The 17,464-nt window shown below is 36.8% G+C and overlaps 2 protein-coding genes across 3 annotated transcripts; both read right to left on the bottom strand.

Moving 5' to 3' along the window:
* Positions 1–412: 412 nt before the first annotated feature.
* On the bottom strand, positions 413–6,829 carry kera (keratocan). Of its 2 annotated transcripts, none has more exons than XM_017411482.3 (3): positions 6,620–6,829; positions 1,488–2,362; positions 413–1,373 (listed from the first exon to the last, which is right to left on the bottom strand). In XM_017411482.3, exons 2-3 carry the CDS (start codon positions 2,347–2,349, stop codon positions 1,204–1,206), a joined length of 1,032 nt encoding a protein of 343 aa, XP_017266971.1. In that variant the 5' UTR covers positions 2,350–2,362; positions 6,620–6,829; the 3' UTR covers positions 413–1,203. The 2 variants fall into 2 exon arrangements, with proteins under 2 accessions (XP_017266971.1, XP_017266970.1); XM_017411481.3 differs by lacking the exon at positions 6,620–6,829 and adding an exon at positions 3,502–3,784.
* A 2,964-nt stretch (positions 6,830–9,793) lies between these two features.
* lum (lumican) lies at positions 9,794–15,503 on the bottom strand. Its single transcript, XM_017411458.1, has 4 exons — positions 15,459–15,503; positions 15,199–15,265; positions 13,440–14,315; positions 9,794–11,260 (listed from the first exon to the last, which is right to left on the bottom strand). The coding sequence occupies exons 1-4, from the start codon at positions 15,486–15,488 to the stop codon at positions 11,106–11,108; spliced, it is 1,128 nt and encodes a 375-aa protein (XP_017266947.1). The 5' UTR covers positions 15,489–15,503; the 3' UTR covers positions 9,794–11,105.
* Between the last annotated feature and the right edge of the window lie 1,961 nt (positions 15,504–17,464).

Genomic DNA, 17,464 nt, shown 5'->3' on the forward strand with positions numbered 1-17,464 from the left:
AGCATGCATTAGTGAATATACTCCCATTTTTTAAAAAACCTGCAACTACACGCTAAGTTTAGTATGAGCACCGTATATGTGAGGTTGGAAAAACAGTTGTTTATGTTAGGAATTTTGAAGGGTCAGCTCCTTTTTTGTACAGGAAATTACCACTTAAAATATACAATATTGTATTGTATATAATTTCATAACACACAAGCTAATGTCATGGATACACAGCTGATGAAATAGGAGTTCATCATTACATAGAAATGCTCTGAATTAGATGATAATCAATGTGCTTTACAGTCCAAAGAGTGAAAGATGGAAACCTACACCTAATTACTAAAGAATGTAAATTACAGTTAAATAATAACATAGGCGTAGAAATTACTTTTTGAATAAAGCACTATGAAAACAAAAGACAATATAAAGGTACATTTTTATTCAGAGAAGTTTTATTCACATTACATTTTACATTATTTTAAATGAAATTCCAGTTTATTCAGAAAAAAACTATTTCCAGAATTTAAAACTGTGTTGGCAAGTGTTAATACATCTTTTGTATACAAAACTTTAAGGAATGTTGGCCATAGTCATCAGATTTTATGTATTTTTTCTCTTATATTAAATAAAAATAAATTACCGACAGGATATGTATATGCATATTTGTTTTTGGAAAGTAAAATTAGAACAACAACAGCAACAACAACAACAACAACAACAACAAAAAAAAAAAAACTAGCACACAAGACCATTGTTTTGGCTTCAAGTCTACAAAAAATTCTATCAAAAAAATAATGCCTATGCATTCAGAAGCATTGGGTCCTGCACAGAAAGGTAAACTTCAATTCAGTCTCACCAATTTTCATTAAAACATATTGTCCCTTTATTTATTTAATAGCATGCTAAGCTGTAATGCATTTTGGTTCAGAAATCCACATGTACAGAAGATGTTTATGCTAACATAAGGCACGACTAGTGGTCAATAAATGATCAGAGGTTTTTTACCCATCAATATATATGTTTGGATTTCGATCAAATTCCACTTAAAAGAGAATCTTTTCACAATTAAACAATGAGATATGTTGATGTCAATTAGAATCTTTGACAAACATGCAAATATGTGTGGTTTTACAAATCTCAGCATCCAATTCTGCATTCAAGCTGGGTCAATAACGGTAGGAAAATTGAATTAGCTTGTAAATATCATTGATTTTCTATTTAGATAACAATAGATCTAAGCAGGCGGAAGCACATGACGACATCCCTGGGAATTGGTGGATTGATCTCATTGCCATCCAGTCGGAGGAATTGCAGTCGAGGCACGCTTTCGTTCTGTGCGCTGTCCAGAGAGTCGACGGAGACAGGACACATGTTGGAGCCATTCACACCTGTAAATGAACAAAGGATGGTTGTGATATGACTTACACAGTTACATCTCTGATTAGATGCATAAAAGAGATTTCCTTTTATGGCTCTACAACACTAGCAATACTAAATCTTACTTGTGATCTTGTTGTGGTCTAGGTGAAGGTGTTCAAGGCCTGATGGAATGATGGGAATCTCAGTCATCTGATTGTGAGACAACTGCAAGTCTAGAATGCTGGAGATATTGAAAACATCTTTGGGAACCCCACTGCTGCCAAGCTTGTTGTGATTGAGCCTCAGAAATGCCACTTTGGGCAAACCTTTGAAGTAGTCAGCTGGGATCTTCTCAATGTTATTGCCATCAAGATAAAGCTGAGTGGTGGTGGGTGGTAGACCAAGTGGCATGCGACTCAGCTGGTTCTTGGCTAGATTGATCTGCACCAAGTTGTTGAGACCCTTTAGGCTCACTTCAGTCACAGCATCATCCATCAGCTTATTCCCTTGGAGGTCCAAGAGGTTGAGCTTTTCGAGACCAACAAATACACCAGCGGGGATCTTGGAGATGCGGTTGCGAGAGAGACGCAGATGTTCAAGACTGTCTGGTAGGGGAGATGGCACAGAAGACAGAAGGTTGTCATCCATGTACAGGTGTGCGAGGTGTGTCATTGCACTCAGGAAATCTTCTTCTATTCCTTTGTCTGTGATTTTGTTACGGTTTAGGTTCACCCAGCGCAGCTGCGTTGCATTCTGCACTGCATCTAGTGGCAGGGTCTCAATCATATTGTTCTGCATGTAGAGGTACCATGTGTAAGGAGGGATTCTGGGGATGCTCTTCAGGCCTCTATTGTCACAGTAGACAGCACGAGGAAAGTTTTGGGGACAGCTGCACTCTGAAGGGCAGGCTTGGATCTGGGCAAGGAACTCCTCATAAGGCATGTCTTGACTGAAGACTAGCCCTACCAGGCACAAAACAAAGAGAAACTTCTGGGGGAGGGCCATTTTACTGCTCAACCTGAGGTAGAAAAGAGAGAAAAAGTATACTGTAGTGAAATACAGTAATATGGAACAGCATAAAAGGAAAGAAATCCATTGTGAAGCAATGCAAAATGATGAATAAAAGGTGCTGAAGTATTAAAACCATTGGGAACACTAAGGAATTAGATGCACTATAATTTTGATCTTTATGATTATACCTGGTCATGAGTTTGTGGTGTGATTTCCGATTTCTGGTAGTCATGGTAAGGCTTTTGATGTATAACTTTAAACATGCAACCACTTACAGTGTCCAAATAACATCACCAGAATCAGTTGGAACAGAAGCAAGTGTCAAAGCACACTCCAATGGTAATTTCATCATCAGTTATATAAGGTCAGACAGATTAAGGTAAAGAGACAGGATGAAGAGCCGGGTCAACTTTAATTGCATTAGAGAAGTCAAATCAGTTTTTAAAGTGCACACTGTTTAGAAGGCTGCATAACTGCAACACAAATGACAATCCTGTCACATATCCTTTTCCACTTTGGTTGGTTTGTACATGAATTTATGCAAAAAAACCAACAAAACCTCATATGCAATTTGTTGAGAATGCAGTTCAAAGATAATGAATGCAAAATGATCAATACGATGGAAATGATTTACCAAAAATGCATGAAAACAAAATTCATAAAAGAAAAGAATCCATAGTAAACACTACCATCTTCTTTCAGTTAATTTTTCTAGCTTCTACTTGGTTTGTCTGAACTACCATCTGGGGTTTGTTTAAATTCTTGATGCTCTCCATGTTTGTCTGGAACTCATTTTAAGCAGGCCAAGCTTTTCCATGGATGAGCACACTTCAAAGGCAAAACTGAATCACCTCTTTTACAGAGATATGTTGCCTGTCTGTCACTGAGGCTAAAGCTTTGCATTCCCTCTTTGGTATACACAACATAGTGACATGCTTTACATATAATACCATCAAGCCATATGTGCATCACTGGAGCTCTTAGGCAAACATCATCTACCAGTGAAATAATTCAGATGCATCAGGAAATAGGTTTTCATCAATAAAATATAATGCACATTTTAAATGGAAAGACATGATGAAAAAACAATTGCAATAAAACGCTGTCAATGAAAACATGTCTTTTCCTTTCAGCAGGTTCTCTTACCTTTAGCTCTTTAAGTTTTCTTTTGAAGGGTCCTTTCTCAGTAAGCTATCAAGCGTGGTTACAAATGACAAGGATGTGTGTCTCACTCCCTGGTATTTGTACCATCGGCTGTTTCATTCAACATGTGCCAGCTTAGGATGACACCAAAGCCTCTCTTAGCCAATCAGATGGCCCAAAACTGGGGTCATAAACTTAAGAGTGCTATGTATTTCCAGTCCTTGAGACATGGCCCACTTTACGCAGGTGTATCTGTTCTTAGATTGCTAAATGCCACATGCACAATCCTTCTCCTGCTCCAAAGTGGCCCAATTGATGTCAACAAACAAATCCCCATGGCCTTTGCTAACCTTTGTGCTAATTCTGTGCTTCATTTATCAGCGGTGCGATTAGACTCAATTACTCTGCAAATCAAGCAGTTGATCTGCTTACAGTCAACAGAGAACACAAAGCATCCAAGTACAAACCATATGATTCTGATATCCAGACAGTTGTATTTAAACACAAATACACTCACTGTAAACTGAATTTATCCACCAAGAGGTTATGGCTGCCATGACTGTGAACACATTGATCACATAATTCATGCAGGAGGGGGATGCTTGAGCTCATTATTCCAGTTCAGCTAATATTGAATATAAGTTGAAGATATGCACTTCTCTGAGTACATTAAGAGTTTATTTCAATAGTGTATCTGTAACTGCAAATAATCTGCAAGACAACATCAAAAGGGTTTTTAACAATTCCTTACCTCATAAAGATAGAAATCAAAGTACTGCAAATGCACTATCTAAGTTATTTTTGATGAATATTTGAGCTCAAAGTGTGTGATTTGATGGCACATTGGTTAGAGCTGGTGCTAAAGGCACAGAGCTGACACAGCCAACGTGCAAAACATTTCAGACATAAGAGGTCACGCTTTTACAGGACTGAGGTCTAACTTAACCTGAGGAGATTACACTGCAGGATTGCAAGGCAAATTCTTTTGTGACCTTGCAACATGCAAGCATGAGACTACGCCAATTTCTAGTGATGACGGCAAAGACTTGAATGCAACGGGATAATCCCCGCTTACTTGTGAGGACAGGAGTAACGTTTATCCAACATCAGCGTGGCAAGCCCATGAGAGCTCTTCCAGTGTTTTAAAAGGTTCATTCATGTACAGCTATTTATTGTATTTTAAGCATGAGAGAATATATATATAACAAATTTCAAACATTAGACCAACAAACATTAGATTTATATAAGGAAAAACTAGTAAGATCAGTCAAGATTTATACTTAAACAGTAAAAGTTCAACACTTATAGAACACTTAAGATAACTTTAAACTTTCAGAAATAAAAATTATCTCAATATCTTTGAGCCATTTATGCCCCCCCCCTTTTTTTTTTTTTTTTTACAAACACTCTAATAAACAAACTGGGGGTTCAGGGTTTTTCCAACTGCAGGGCTGAGGCATTTAACCAACACTTTCATATAAAACACAACCACAGGATGTTGTATCTTGGATCAGGGAATGACATCACACCCAATTTAACGGCGTTCCAGCTGCAAGTTGGAAAAAACAATGGGGTTTATCTTTAGATATCTCTACATATATTTTGCTGCATTTCTGAATTCATAAACTGTACTATCGTGTAAATAGAGGTTGCATAGTATTATGTGTGTGAGTAATTCAACATGCAAACTGACAGAATTGTAATCAAAAAGTTTATTACAACAGCTATCATTACTTTTTTATGTGCAAGGCAGCCATATTAGATTTTGAGGTTGTGGCTAGTGGGAAACCTCTAACTTTCCAAGTCAGAATTCCAACTTTGAGGAAACTTCCAGTGTACCTTTTTCCAAATTGTAACTCGTAAATTCTGATTTTTGAGTACAAGAAGGAATGTAGCATAAAAACACTGGCTGCTCCTGTTAACTTGAAGGGACTCTTCTATCCTGCCTACTCTGTAATGTTATATACAGTTTGCTGCTGTTGAATTTGTTGTAAAGCTTGGAGCCCTAGTCAATAAAATGAAAAATTTTGTCTCTTAGTGTGATATCATTTTCTGTCTGACTGCAGAGACCTTACAGCTGTTTTGCATTCAACCCTCCAGCAGCACATGACCAAGTTCTGAGAATGTTTTCAATAAGTAATCAGCTGCATCAAACAAAAGGTAGGAATGAATTCAATAATCAGTTAAATGGTTCATCTGATGAAGTTTTGCATATGGTAGTAAAAAACATCTTTAACTATTTTTTTTTTTCCTTTTTTATGAACATCGAGTAAATAAGGATAATTAATGACTTGCAGGATTGTTTCCAGTCAAAGGCTTGTATTAAATCCAAAAAATTGTAAAGATTTGAGAAGTTCTAAAACAAACGTCACATTCCTTTACTTTAAATGTTACATACACAACAGAAAAAGATTCCCTGTATTCAAAAATTGTGTGTGAAATTTAATGCTGAAACTGTTGATTCAGGGCTCCACAAATGTCTGTAAAATTGAATGCATATTTACTGAAAACAAATATTGAGAACAATCTGCCTGACAGCCTAAGGAGAAACACATGCAGAGGAATATACAGAGCTAATTTCCTGCCTGGGTCTTTTATACTGAGCCAGCTATTATAATTGCACAAAGACTTTTATTTGCACTGTAAGAGTTTGCAGGATTGTTTCCAGTCAAAGGCTTTACTGAAATCCACCTCATGACTTTGAAATGTTGGTGAATCAGCGTTACTGTAGTTACTGCATCCAAAACTGGAAGAATATACTTTTGTTTATGAAAAAATCATATGTGAGAAAACAAAAGGTTTGGCATTAAATATGAATTACCAAGATGTTTGTTGCTTAGACACCCTAACAAAAGAATCTTTTTCCACCTAAAATGTAAAGAACCCTAAAAAAACTGACAATAAATGGTATTTATTATGAATTTTTTAATTTAAAATTTGAGAACATCTTTGTGCAAGACTGTTAGCCATGAAACAGACGCTGGCACAAAGAAACTATGTCAAAGATTAAGATCAAATCAGATCAAACTAAATAAGAAAATTAACTGCGTCTTTGTCCAAGCCATTCACCCTTCCTCTCTTTAGCAGATTCATGAAAAACAGACAAAAATATTTTTTTTACCTGCTTTTTCACTGATGAGTGTGATCTGCCAGGTGAAGTCTGCTCTTCTTCAGCGATTCGCTCGGATGATTGTATGCTCTGTGTCCCTGAAACAATTGGTACCACAACCAACCCTGATTGGACCCGGGTTGTTCGATTCTCTCAAAGCTGCACCTTGCACACTGGTGGAACCATGAGGATGGAGAATGTATTGTTGGTGGGAGTATGACTGTGAGACTTGGGGATGTCCAGCAGTTTTTCTCCCCCCACCTCTTTCACTTTATTTGCTTCATTTTATTGTAAAAGCTGAAGTCCTCCTTGTGCTGCAGGGAAATGACATGTCACAGCTCCACCCAACTTAACCATTTGGTCTTTTGTGGGGGTTATACCCTTCACCTATGAGTCTGGGTAATGGGTGAAAGGTCAGCTTTCATGGCTCATTTCAGCACAGGGCTATAGGTGTGTTATTAGTCTTACAGGTGAGGTTAGAGGAACGCTTGAGGGGATTGTACTCAAACATTCAAACCCAGGTTTTTTAGTGAAACATTCCCTCTTTTTTACAACCATCACACCTGTCAGAATTGTTACTGCTGAGTATGACTACATGGGGGTCACTGCCCGAAGCCTCAAAATGTAAATCTGTCTTTGTAGGACTTTCAGATCATAGTAAAGGTTTAATAGTAAGGTCTATAATAGCAAACAGCAATTTGAAAAAATCTAGTTTACTGCAATTCATCCTCCAAATACAATTTACTTTGATATCAAGTAATACAGTACACTATGATATAATACAATTTATTATCCCCCTTCAGCAGGTATAATTCTACGTTTTTGAGCCACACTGGAATCCAACTTCATACTGTAAATTGGTTTGATCATATACTTTGGTTCAGACTGTTGACCTAACACATTGGATGTATTCTGTGAGATTTTGACATAGATATTTCTATGAAACCTGAAGCAGCCTTTTGGATGAGAGGTGAAAGGTTCTCAAGAAACAAAAGAAAATGGTCCAGTTGCCTTATGTTGAACCACTTAGGATTGTCCTGTCTTGTTTTTCTTCTAGGTCCTTGGAGTCAAAAGAGTTTGTCACATTTTAGAAAATAGAGAAAGTTATTAGTTCAGTGAAATTCTTATTCTGGTGTTTCAGTGTAGTGTTTAAATGATAACACACCTTTGTCTATGCTTTAGACAATAAAAGACACTCGTATAAATGCACTTACTTACTACATATTTATGATTTTACATACTAAGTGTAATATGAGGGAAAATCTTAGAAAAAAGTTAGAAGACAGATCAGGTTGATGATAGATGGACACATAATATGAATAGAAACAGAGAAAACAGCTGGAGATGGTCTGGACTGAAGGGTGATCTTTGAAGTTGGGCCTCCAGGCTGCAAAAGCTGATTGTACTTTCACCTACCGTCTCAAGTGGGAAGATTTGTGGCTTACGGCTTTATGAAGGGCTTTATTGTCTAGACACGAGCAGCAGGCGCTCTACTCTGGATTTAAATAAGGGCAACACCAGAGGAAGAGGAGGAAATGGTCCTAGATTAGAAATGAGTGCAAAACGATGTTATAAAAACAAGTGAAATGTGATAAAAAAAGCTATTAAGCAAACATGTTGTACGGGTGGTGGAATCAGAGGACTATTTCTTTAAGTTCTTGTATTAGGTTTACAGCACGAACAGTAACTGAACTTACCATGTTTGAATAATGTGTGATTTAAAGATACTCTTGACATGAAATACAAACTAATGGTTTCAGCACTTACAGTACATTTTAGGATTACTGAAATTCCTGTTATTAAACAGATTTGAAAAGACAATATTGATACAGCTAAAGGAAGTGAGACAAGTAAAAATCGTTTTAAAGACAACGTCTGTTAAAGTCCAGTCATCACAGACTCCCACACAAAAGTGATAGGGTTCAGCTGAATAGGGTCTTATTCTAAGGAAAGCTTATAACTAAAGTGTTTAAGTCAGAGCAGTAATAATAATAATAGGTGCTTAAAATCTCAAAATGACAAAAAAAAAAAAGGAGCCTAAAAGCTTTTGTTGTAATTTTTACCCCATAAAATTTAAAGTGGTAGTACATCCACTTGTGGATTTTCCAAATCCACTTTTCTTTGTTTAGAGTCTTGAAAAGATACACCTCCCTCACTGGTGAAGCATTCAACATGGCCCATGACTAGCTGTGGGACTGGGAGTATAAAAATAGAATTTCCTCATAAATTAAAGGCTGATGGTCTCAGCAGGAATCTCTACAACCTGTCAAGGAATTTGTCCACTGCAAATATTAAAATCTTACCCGAAATCAGGTTTCCTGCTGTTTCTGTGCTGGAAAATTCCACAAAACAAAGCCTGGATGCTTTTAAAGGCTTGCTTAGAGAGCTTAAGTGGGCATTTCTGTTTTAGTTGTATTGTTTCTTACTATTTTTTTTTACATTTGTGTTTTGTGCACATATTAAATTATTTGGTCTGTGGTTCCTTTTTCTTGTTTGCGTCACTAATTTAGTATCATTAAGTTTTTTTTTGGCATTGTAGTTCCTGCGTATGTGGAATTGGTATTCTGTTCATATCAAATTATGAAGAAACATTGTTTCAAATAGGTAGATAGTCCGAGTACGTCTCTGATTATCTCAACACCTGTTCATTGTTTCTCACCTGCAGTCACTCACTTAATTACTCCTCTCACCACATAAAAGCCTTGATTACTCTTAGTCAGAACCTTTCAATTACCCATGTTGTTTTTGGCGTAATCATATTATAAACTGCCACTAAATCAGTTTAGTCAATGATGCTTGCTGTCTTTTCTACAAGTAACTCCGATAGAAATGATATAATCCACGCTGAGGGCACACTAAAATTGTAAGGACATACCTTATATTTTGTAGAAAATTTCAAGTTTATTTATAAAAATGCACGAGATAATGATATCCTGTTGTTTCATATGTTTATAATGTATGTATATTAAGTAGTAATAATATTTTTAAGCTCTTGATTAATTGGAAATGGCTTTTTCAGTTAGAAAAAATCTAAATAACTGCAGGGATATTTTTTCTGTTGTTCAACTGCCTAAAATATTAGGTTTGAGCAATATCATTTATACTTCTGGGAATTATTTTACCACTTGATTCTCTGTTTTCTGATGAACACCCAGTAAAGCATAAAATTCACAAAAAATCCACCAATTACAAATCAAACTTTTTATAAAGCATGTTTTACAAATAGTAATTGTAAACAAAGAAGTCAAGAAAGAAATAAAACATTCAAGGTTATTGTAGACTAAAGCATTTTACCTATAATATTAAGTTTCTATGAGCATCAGAAACTATTATAGAGAGCTTAAAAAGTGATATACAAATCTGTTAGAAACAAAGCTCATTCAGCCATGTTTGGTTTTCTCACAGACAATTCAAGTCAAAGGCCGCAGATGTAAAGAAATAGAACTAAAAACTAAATGCACTAATCTAATATGAGTAAAATCAATTAACATGACAATGGAGCCACGTTGATGCAGTGCTGGCATAAAGAATTTATCAGTCATGGCAAACAGCATTACAATGAAAGCACTATGACTGCAAAAGCGTTAAGTTTAACAAAGCCATTGGATGCTAGTATGACAGCTGGAAATCACATAAAAAAAAAAAATTCCGTCAAATTCTTGACCTAGTTTTTTAAGGTATACATAGGATTCAATTTGCACAACAGCAATGTATTTGATTTCAGGATTGTTGTGTTTTTAAACAGCGGGTATTTCTAAGTCTGTGATTGGTTTTTGTTTTTTTAAAAAAAAAAAAAAGTAATTCGGCATCAAGCAGTTAATGCTAAAATAGATTAAATACAAAGCAGGCAGACATAAATTCAGAACACAGGTAACACAGATTGTTTTTTTTAACCAGTTTGATACATTCAAGATGTTGAAAATATGACTGCTATCTGCTCTGCCTTTTTACATTTGCTCACATTACTAAAGTCTGAGTATGCAGTCCTCCTCTGTTGGCTCTTTGCACAGCAATCATTTAATAATTGAGCCAACACACATGCAACATACTGAAACATGCAAAAAAAAATGACACTGACTGACAAACAACATCAAAGTCATTATGTATCCGTTGTGTCTATATTTAAAAAAATTAAATCAAGTTTGGAATGTTTGAAGTGTGTTAGCATGCACTTTTTTTATATAACCAATGATATGCCTCCTTCAGTTTTTATGAAATCTATTGCAGTATTTTCTTTGTTTCCATAAAAAGTACAATATTCAGTCATGCTTCCAAATATTACAAATATTGTACACATTTCTGGGTAACTTACACACAGATTTTGAAAACAGCTGACAGGATATCATCCCTTCTATTGCATCTTAAGACAAATCACAACGATCAACATGAACAATTTTACAATTTTGAATAATACTTGCGTCACAAGTGCATGGTCATGTGAGCTCTAAGCTTTGTCGTGGCAGCAGAAAGTGGACTCGTCGATCTGATGGTGGTCCTTTTATTCAAACATGATATCTGAAGCCTGACGCAGGCAGTTGGCGGAGTCAGGGGGCATGTTGCCGTGTGTGACGTTATTGGCATCCAGACGCAGATGCTTGAGACGCGAATAGTTGAGAGGTCCAGTGAACTTGCAGAAACTTGCCAAGTCAAACTCTATAGATGATAAAAACAACAACAACAAAAAAATTGAAATGGTTATAAGAGGTGGTAGACGTCAGAATTTAAACTAAATACAGATCAATATATTCACATTTTACATGCCTGAGTCATTCCATGTAAAACGTATCTAGTGTGGCTTAAGGTCTGCTTTACACTGGATGACAACCCCGCTATCATGTAAAAATCAGCTGGATCATGTATGGTCTTTGAAGGGTCTTAGCAAGGTCTTCAGAACATGGTGGGCACCCAACTACATGTGATAAGTCACAGACAGGTGCTGAACATACACAAAACTTCTATGGCAAGGTTGTGGTGGTATGTTATCATGGTGGCAGCTTATTTGGGTATTGGGTGGAGCATGTGGTTCAACATATCTATGTGGTGTGACCTGTCTACATCAGTGAGGTTGTCGAAGATTTTAAGCAGGACTGGACATGCTGGCCTTGGTGTGATCTTCTAGCACATAGCAGATAGAATTATGTGATTGTGGTCATATGTGGTGGTATTATTGTAAGAATGTGCTACTACAATGTAGGAAAGCATCTCGGGGTTGCAGAAAATAGCCAAGAAAAAATATTTTCAGAGTACTAAGCGCATAACAGAAAGTCTTGCTTTTGTCCTGCTGTACCTATTGCTGTGGAAATTTTTACAATTTTACTTGAGTACTCCACTAAAGTAGCTGTATACAGTCTTAAATAGAGAGCAAAGCATTTTGCGGTGGGAGGAGGTGTTACTTTAAGTCAGGGATGACCTTTCAGTGCTATCTCATTTTATGGTGTCCTTTAACATCTGATAACGTAAATGTGAATCAGGGACAAAAAATACCAGAAATCACCTACTGTTAACATAGGGAATCTGTTTAACAGGCTCCCTTTATTATATTCAGCTAATTTGCTAACTTTAATCATCACATTTGGATCTTGGAACTTTGTTTTGTTTACATCAGTCACATGATTTAGCTGTTTTAGTGGCTGGATCGCTTGAAATGGAGCAGAAACCACGCCTACTTCTATCAAAACAAACTTTCTTCTGAATGGTTGGACTTTATGGAAGTTTGTGATCACCAATTAATATTGTTGCATTCATTAGGTTTCATATAGCAAACAGTCAAGCAAGTTTTTAAATCTATCCCCACTTATTTAAGCCTCACCACTTTGTCACCTGAGCTGCAAACAATGTGCAGCTAATAACCCTCCCATACAAATATTGGCGCCAAAAACAAAACAAACCACAAGCCAAGGATATAAGAATATGTATAATTGTTTTGATGAAACGACTGTGAAAGGAAATTACTGTTATTTACATTTTTTTTATTTTAAATTAATGACTCAGGGACCAAAAAGACACAAAAATGGATCAAATACCTGGTGGTAAATTACATGTATTTTCTTTCAAATAGCCAGTTGAGCCAATTATCACCTTGTGTAAGGCTGAAATGTGAAACTGCAGACTAATGTGTTAAATCCTGTGGTGCAGCTTACCCTAAAATAGTGTGAAAATAACTCAACAGATCTGCCAACTGGGAAAGTATGTCAACTTCACTCCCCTTCTTATATAAAACCAAAATTTCTTTTGAATGGTTGGATTTTGTAGAAGCTTGTGATCATTTATTAATATTGTTGCATTTCTTAGGGTTTATATAGCAAACAGTCAAGCAACTTTTTAAATATATCCCCACTTATTTAAGCCTAAATCTTTTAAGAATAGGAGTACCATCAACATCTACAAGAACAAAAATGCCAATAGGCCATCAGTTTAGTAAATTAGCTACATATTGTGGAAAATTAATTTAAAATTTTTAATTTTTAATCACAGGCTGTATATGTAAAATATTTTCTAAATATGCTTAAGAGAATGATGTTAGCTGAAGGGCAAAGTCTGTAGTCTAGCAGTAAGACGTTTTGACTCAGGGATTGATTTTACTCACATTTAATTCACTTTTTGAAACTCTGGCTATCTTCAGTGCAAACAGCCAAAATTATACCATAAAAAAGACAAAAACAGATAATCTTTGAGAAAGGTTTAAAGCGTTGTTTTGAAAGCATTTAGGACTATTTGCTAATCCCAGCTTCTTGAACAAAAGGAAATTGGACTTTTATTTCTTGGTTTTCAAAAACATTTCATCTCTTTACACCAACATTTTTCAAAATGCTGAGTAAAAATCATCACTTACTGTTGATCTCATTGGCCTGCAGGTAAAGTTGCTCTAGCTGCTCATTGACTTCAGGGATAGACTGCAGTTTGTTGAAGGAGAGGTCCAGCTCCAGAAGTGAAGTCACATTGAATGCTCCAGAGGGGATCCCAGAGTCCTGCAGCTTGTTGTGGGAGATCCTCAGGTACCGGAGTGAGGGCAGCTTTTTTAAGTATCCTGCTCCAACTTTATCAATGTCATTGTAATCAGCATAGAGGATTTCCAGTGAACTAGGAAGTCCAACTGGCAGCTTCTTCAGCTTGTTATGGCTCACATCCAGGGACAGCAGCTTCTTCAGACCTTTGAATGCATCTCCAATGCCTTCAGAAGTTAGCTCGTTTTCCTGAAGGCTGACGGAGGTCAGGTTTTCCTTGTCAGACAAGAGTCCAGAAGGAAACTTGGACAACTTGTTGTGCATCATCTTTAGCTCTTCCAGGGCCTTTGAGGGAGGGATGACTGGCTCTGTTATGTTATTGTTGCTAAAGAATAGCTTCTCCAGCGCTGTGAGTTTGTCAATTGTGCCTTTTTCTATCTTGGCATTGGTTATTTGGTTGTTGTCAAGTATCAGCCAGCGCAGAGTATCAGTAACATTATCAAACACTCCTGCCTTGATTTCTTCAATCATGTTATGCTGGAGATACAGATATTTGATCCCAGTTGGAACTATAGGGACAAACTTCAGCTTGCGGTTGTCACAATACATGGCACTTGGAAAATTGATGGGACAATCACATTCTTGATTACAGTTGGGGCCTGATGGCCCATGCATGGAAAATGGCTGGTAGTCGTAGTCATACTGGCATAGGGCTAGATTGACCAAAACAGCCACGATGGGTATGTGGAGAGAAAACATGGTTTCTGTAGAGAAGAAGAGGAAAAGAGAGTGTGGGAAGAAATAAGATAAAAAGTTTAGAGGCCTAGAACAATATGATGCTAAGTCATACCCTTTTACAGAAAGGACAAATTCATTGAAAACCTTGTTATTATATAATAAAATAATTGTCTATTTCATAGTTTTAAATTTAACAAATAATGTTTTAATGACGTCATTTATAAGGATTTATAATTGGTGAAAATATGCCTATGCAAAAAAGTTGTCAAACCTGCCCCTCAACATGCACAATGGCCACACCCACCTTATAATGTATTTTATAAGTGTGTAAACTTCCATGTCAAAGAAATTGAAATTCATAATTCCATGACAATTATCAGTGTTGAGATGTATAAATACAGATGCATTATGAATCAACCTGCGAGACAGATCTATAAGCAACAATGCAATACAGTTTTTGATATACTATATTCCTTCAATGCTATGGTTTGTTATTTTGGTTTTAAAATGTTTTTGATGTTTATATTTTGTAAGTTAATGAGCTTGTAGGGTAAATCTGCAAAAAAGAGGACACTATATTTGAAAGAATTTTTAGTTCAAGATAATGGTTGTGTAAAACCAACCCTGCAGAGGATGTATTCAGTTTGATTACTTCCAGACCCCTGAAAAATGCAGAAAGACCAGGATCCAAGAGTGTTCAAAGCCATTAAAGACATCTGTATAAACCTGTACGTTCTAGGCTGAGACACCAAAATTCATATGATTCAGCTAACATATTTTTATTTCATGCACAAATACTTTTGACTTGTGCAGCGCCAGCCCATGTCCCGAAGCTCAGTGCTTCCATCCGGAAAACAGGAATCAGGCAGAATATTCAAACAGGAAATTTCAAATCCATGCAAAGCTTACCTGTGCTGCTTTCTTGAACTGAAGGCCAGGAGGTAAGAACAGTGTGGTGTTCAAAAACTGAAAGTCTCTGGAGAAAATTTTGAGACAAAGAAGGAAAGAGGGGGAGGAGTGACAGGGGTTGATGGAGAGACCAAAAAAGAAAGGGGAGGGAAGGGAGAAGATGGGAGTCAGGGCGTGATCAGTATGAATCCAAAACATGCCGTCACCTACTCAAGAGCAGGTGCAACAAAGAATGCATAGTTTATCCTATGTCCACTTACAAATGTTTCCAAAAAATGTTTCTTTTGCATCCCTGTGAGTGCCCCCAACCTCCCTCATGCAATTATTTGTGGGTGTCTGTAAGCGAAAGCACTGCATGAAGCTTGGAAAGCTGGTCCTGGAAAAATTTAAATGAGGAGGAGAAGTTTTGTGGAAAAAAACATAAAAGTGATTTCTGTCTGCCAGTTCAAATGATGAATCCATAAAACAGACAGGAAAATATGACAAAATAGGTAAAAAACAAACTAAGGCAGACTTGCATAATACTTGAGGGAAATAGTTATTTTCCACCATTTTTGACTAGAAAAAATAGACAATGATAAGTTGAAGCAGATCCAATTGATCCCATATGTGTGCATGCGGCATAAATCATACTTTTTATTTTGTGTCCCACATTTTTTTCTCTTACAGAGTTAAAATTCCTGCTCTGTATGATACAGAATTACTTTGCAATCAATGTTGAAGTTATGAAGCTAATTGGCCCAAGGTAGTTCTTCCTGATATCTTGAGTAAAAGTGGAGAAAATAGATAGGTCTTTGTTTGATTTGTTGGACTTCCATCACAACACTAGGGCATACTGAGAGCTGACACCTGGGTTTAATTGTTCACAGTGCGGTCTGCTGCTCTGCACACATACCGTTCTCAGGCACCATTTTAGACACACATTCCATGTGTGGAAAACTTTAATACCTCATTTTTTTACCCAGTATATCGATTTTCGTTCATTTTGCAGATTTTTCTAAAACTGGCCAAAACCATCAGTATGACAAAGAAAGCAGGCCTGAATTTTGTATCACAATGAAAAAAGTCACTTTTAACTCAGGCTTTTTACTGGTTTTATGGATTACATTAACTTCTGTGTGCTTTTTCCTTCTATAACTCCTATCTCTTTATTTTGAAGCAAACACTCATTGACTTTATCCATAGTCCTGTTCAGGGTTGTGGGTAGGGGCTGGAGCCTATCCCAAAAGTCAACTGGCGAAAGGTGGGGTAAATCAGGGACAGGTCATAACTCTAAAGTAAATGGTCATATGCAGACATTAACTACTCACTACCTGTTTAACCCCCCTGAAGCCCTTAAAAGAGAAAGAGACAAAGAGAGGTAGAGTAGCCCTTGTAACTTCAGGTCAATTTGCTCCAAAGGCCAGGGGAGGCTTAAGAATTGATCATAGTTCAGGTTAGTAGTCTATTGCCACTTGTTTTATTGATGGATCAGTCTAGCTGTCTGTTACAGTGCAACAACAGTCAACAGCACATTAGGTTTATACTGTGGAGACAGAGTTGCATTATTTGACTGGGGAATCACAGCAAATGACTTGAATGACTTCTAAGTAATTAATTTGTGTTAAAGTACCCTTAAAGGTCATGTGCAAATCCCAGACTTGTGTAGACTTTTATCTGCTGCTACCAAAGGCAAAGGGGTGAAAATGTTTTTGCCCATATCTTCGTATGTTTCTTTGTCTGTAGCATTAGCAAAACAACTCATGAACCGCTGGATAGATTTTTATGAAACTCTCAGAAAGTAATCGTTGGAAGTGCATCTACAACTGATTGACTTTTGGAGTCATCCCCATTCAAGATGGCCTCCATAACAAAGTAACCTTAGCAAACACACTATGGCTACAATTTTACAGATATTCAGCTACAATTTGGTGTTGTAGTAGGGGAAAGTGATTCCCAAAACATGCTACAAGCACGAACTGATCCCATGAGCTCTGTTCCTCAAACTTTCCCATTGACCATTGGAGTTCACTTTTGTCTGTCTGATAGCAAAGTATCTTATAAACCATGAGACAGAGTTTGGTGAAACTCTCAGACAGTAATCACTGACTGTGCAGTAAATCTACAACACATTAACATTTTGGGTCAACCCTATTTGAAATGGCCACTACAACTAATTTACCCTGTAAAACACAAAAATGGCTCATTTGGGCCTTGGTTACCGGGCCTTGGGTGGAAGTACTTCTGAGACACATACTTTCACAACACTGCATCAGACTACGCATAA

This window comes from Kryptolebias marmoratus, linkage group LG18 (genome assembly GCF_001649575.2).
Source record: "Kryptolebias marmoratus isolate JLee-2015 linkage group LG18, ASM164957v2, whole genome shotgun sequence".
NCBI lineage: Eukaryota > Metazoa > Chordata > Actinopteri > Cyprinodontiformes > Rivulidae > Kryptolebias > Kryptolebias marmoratus.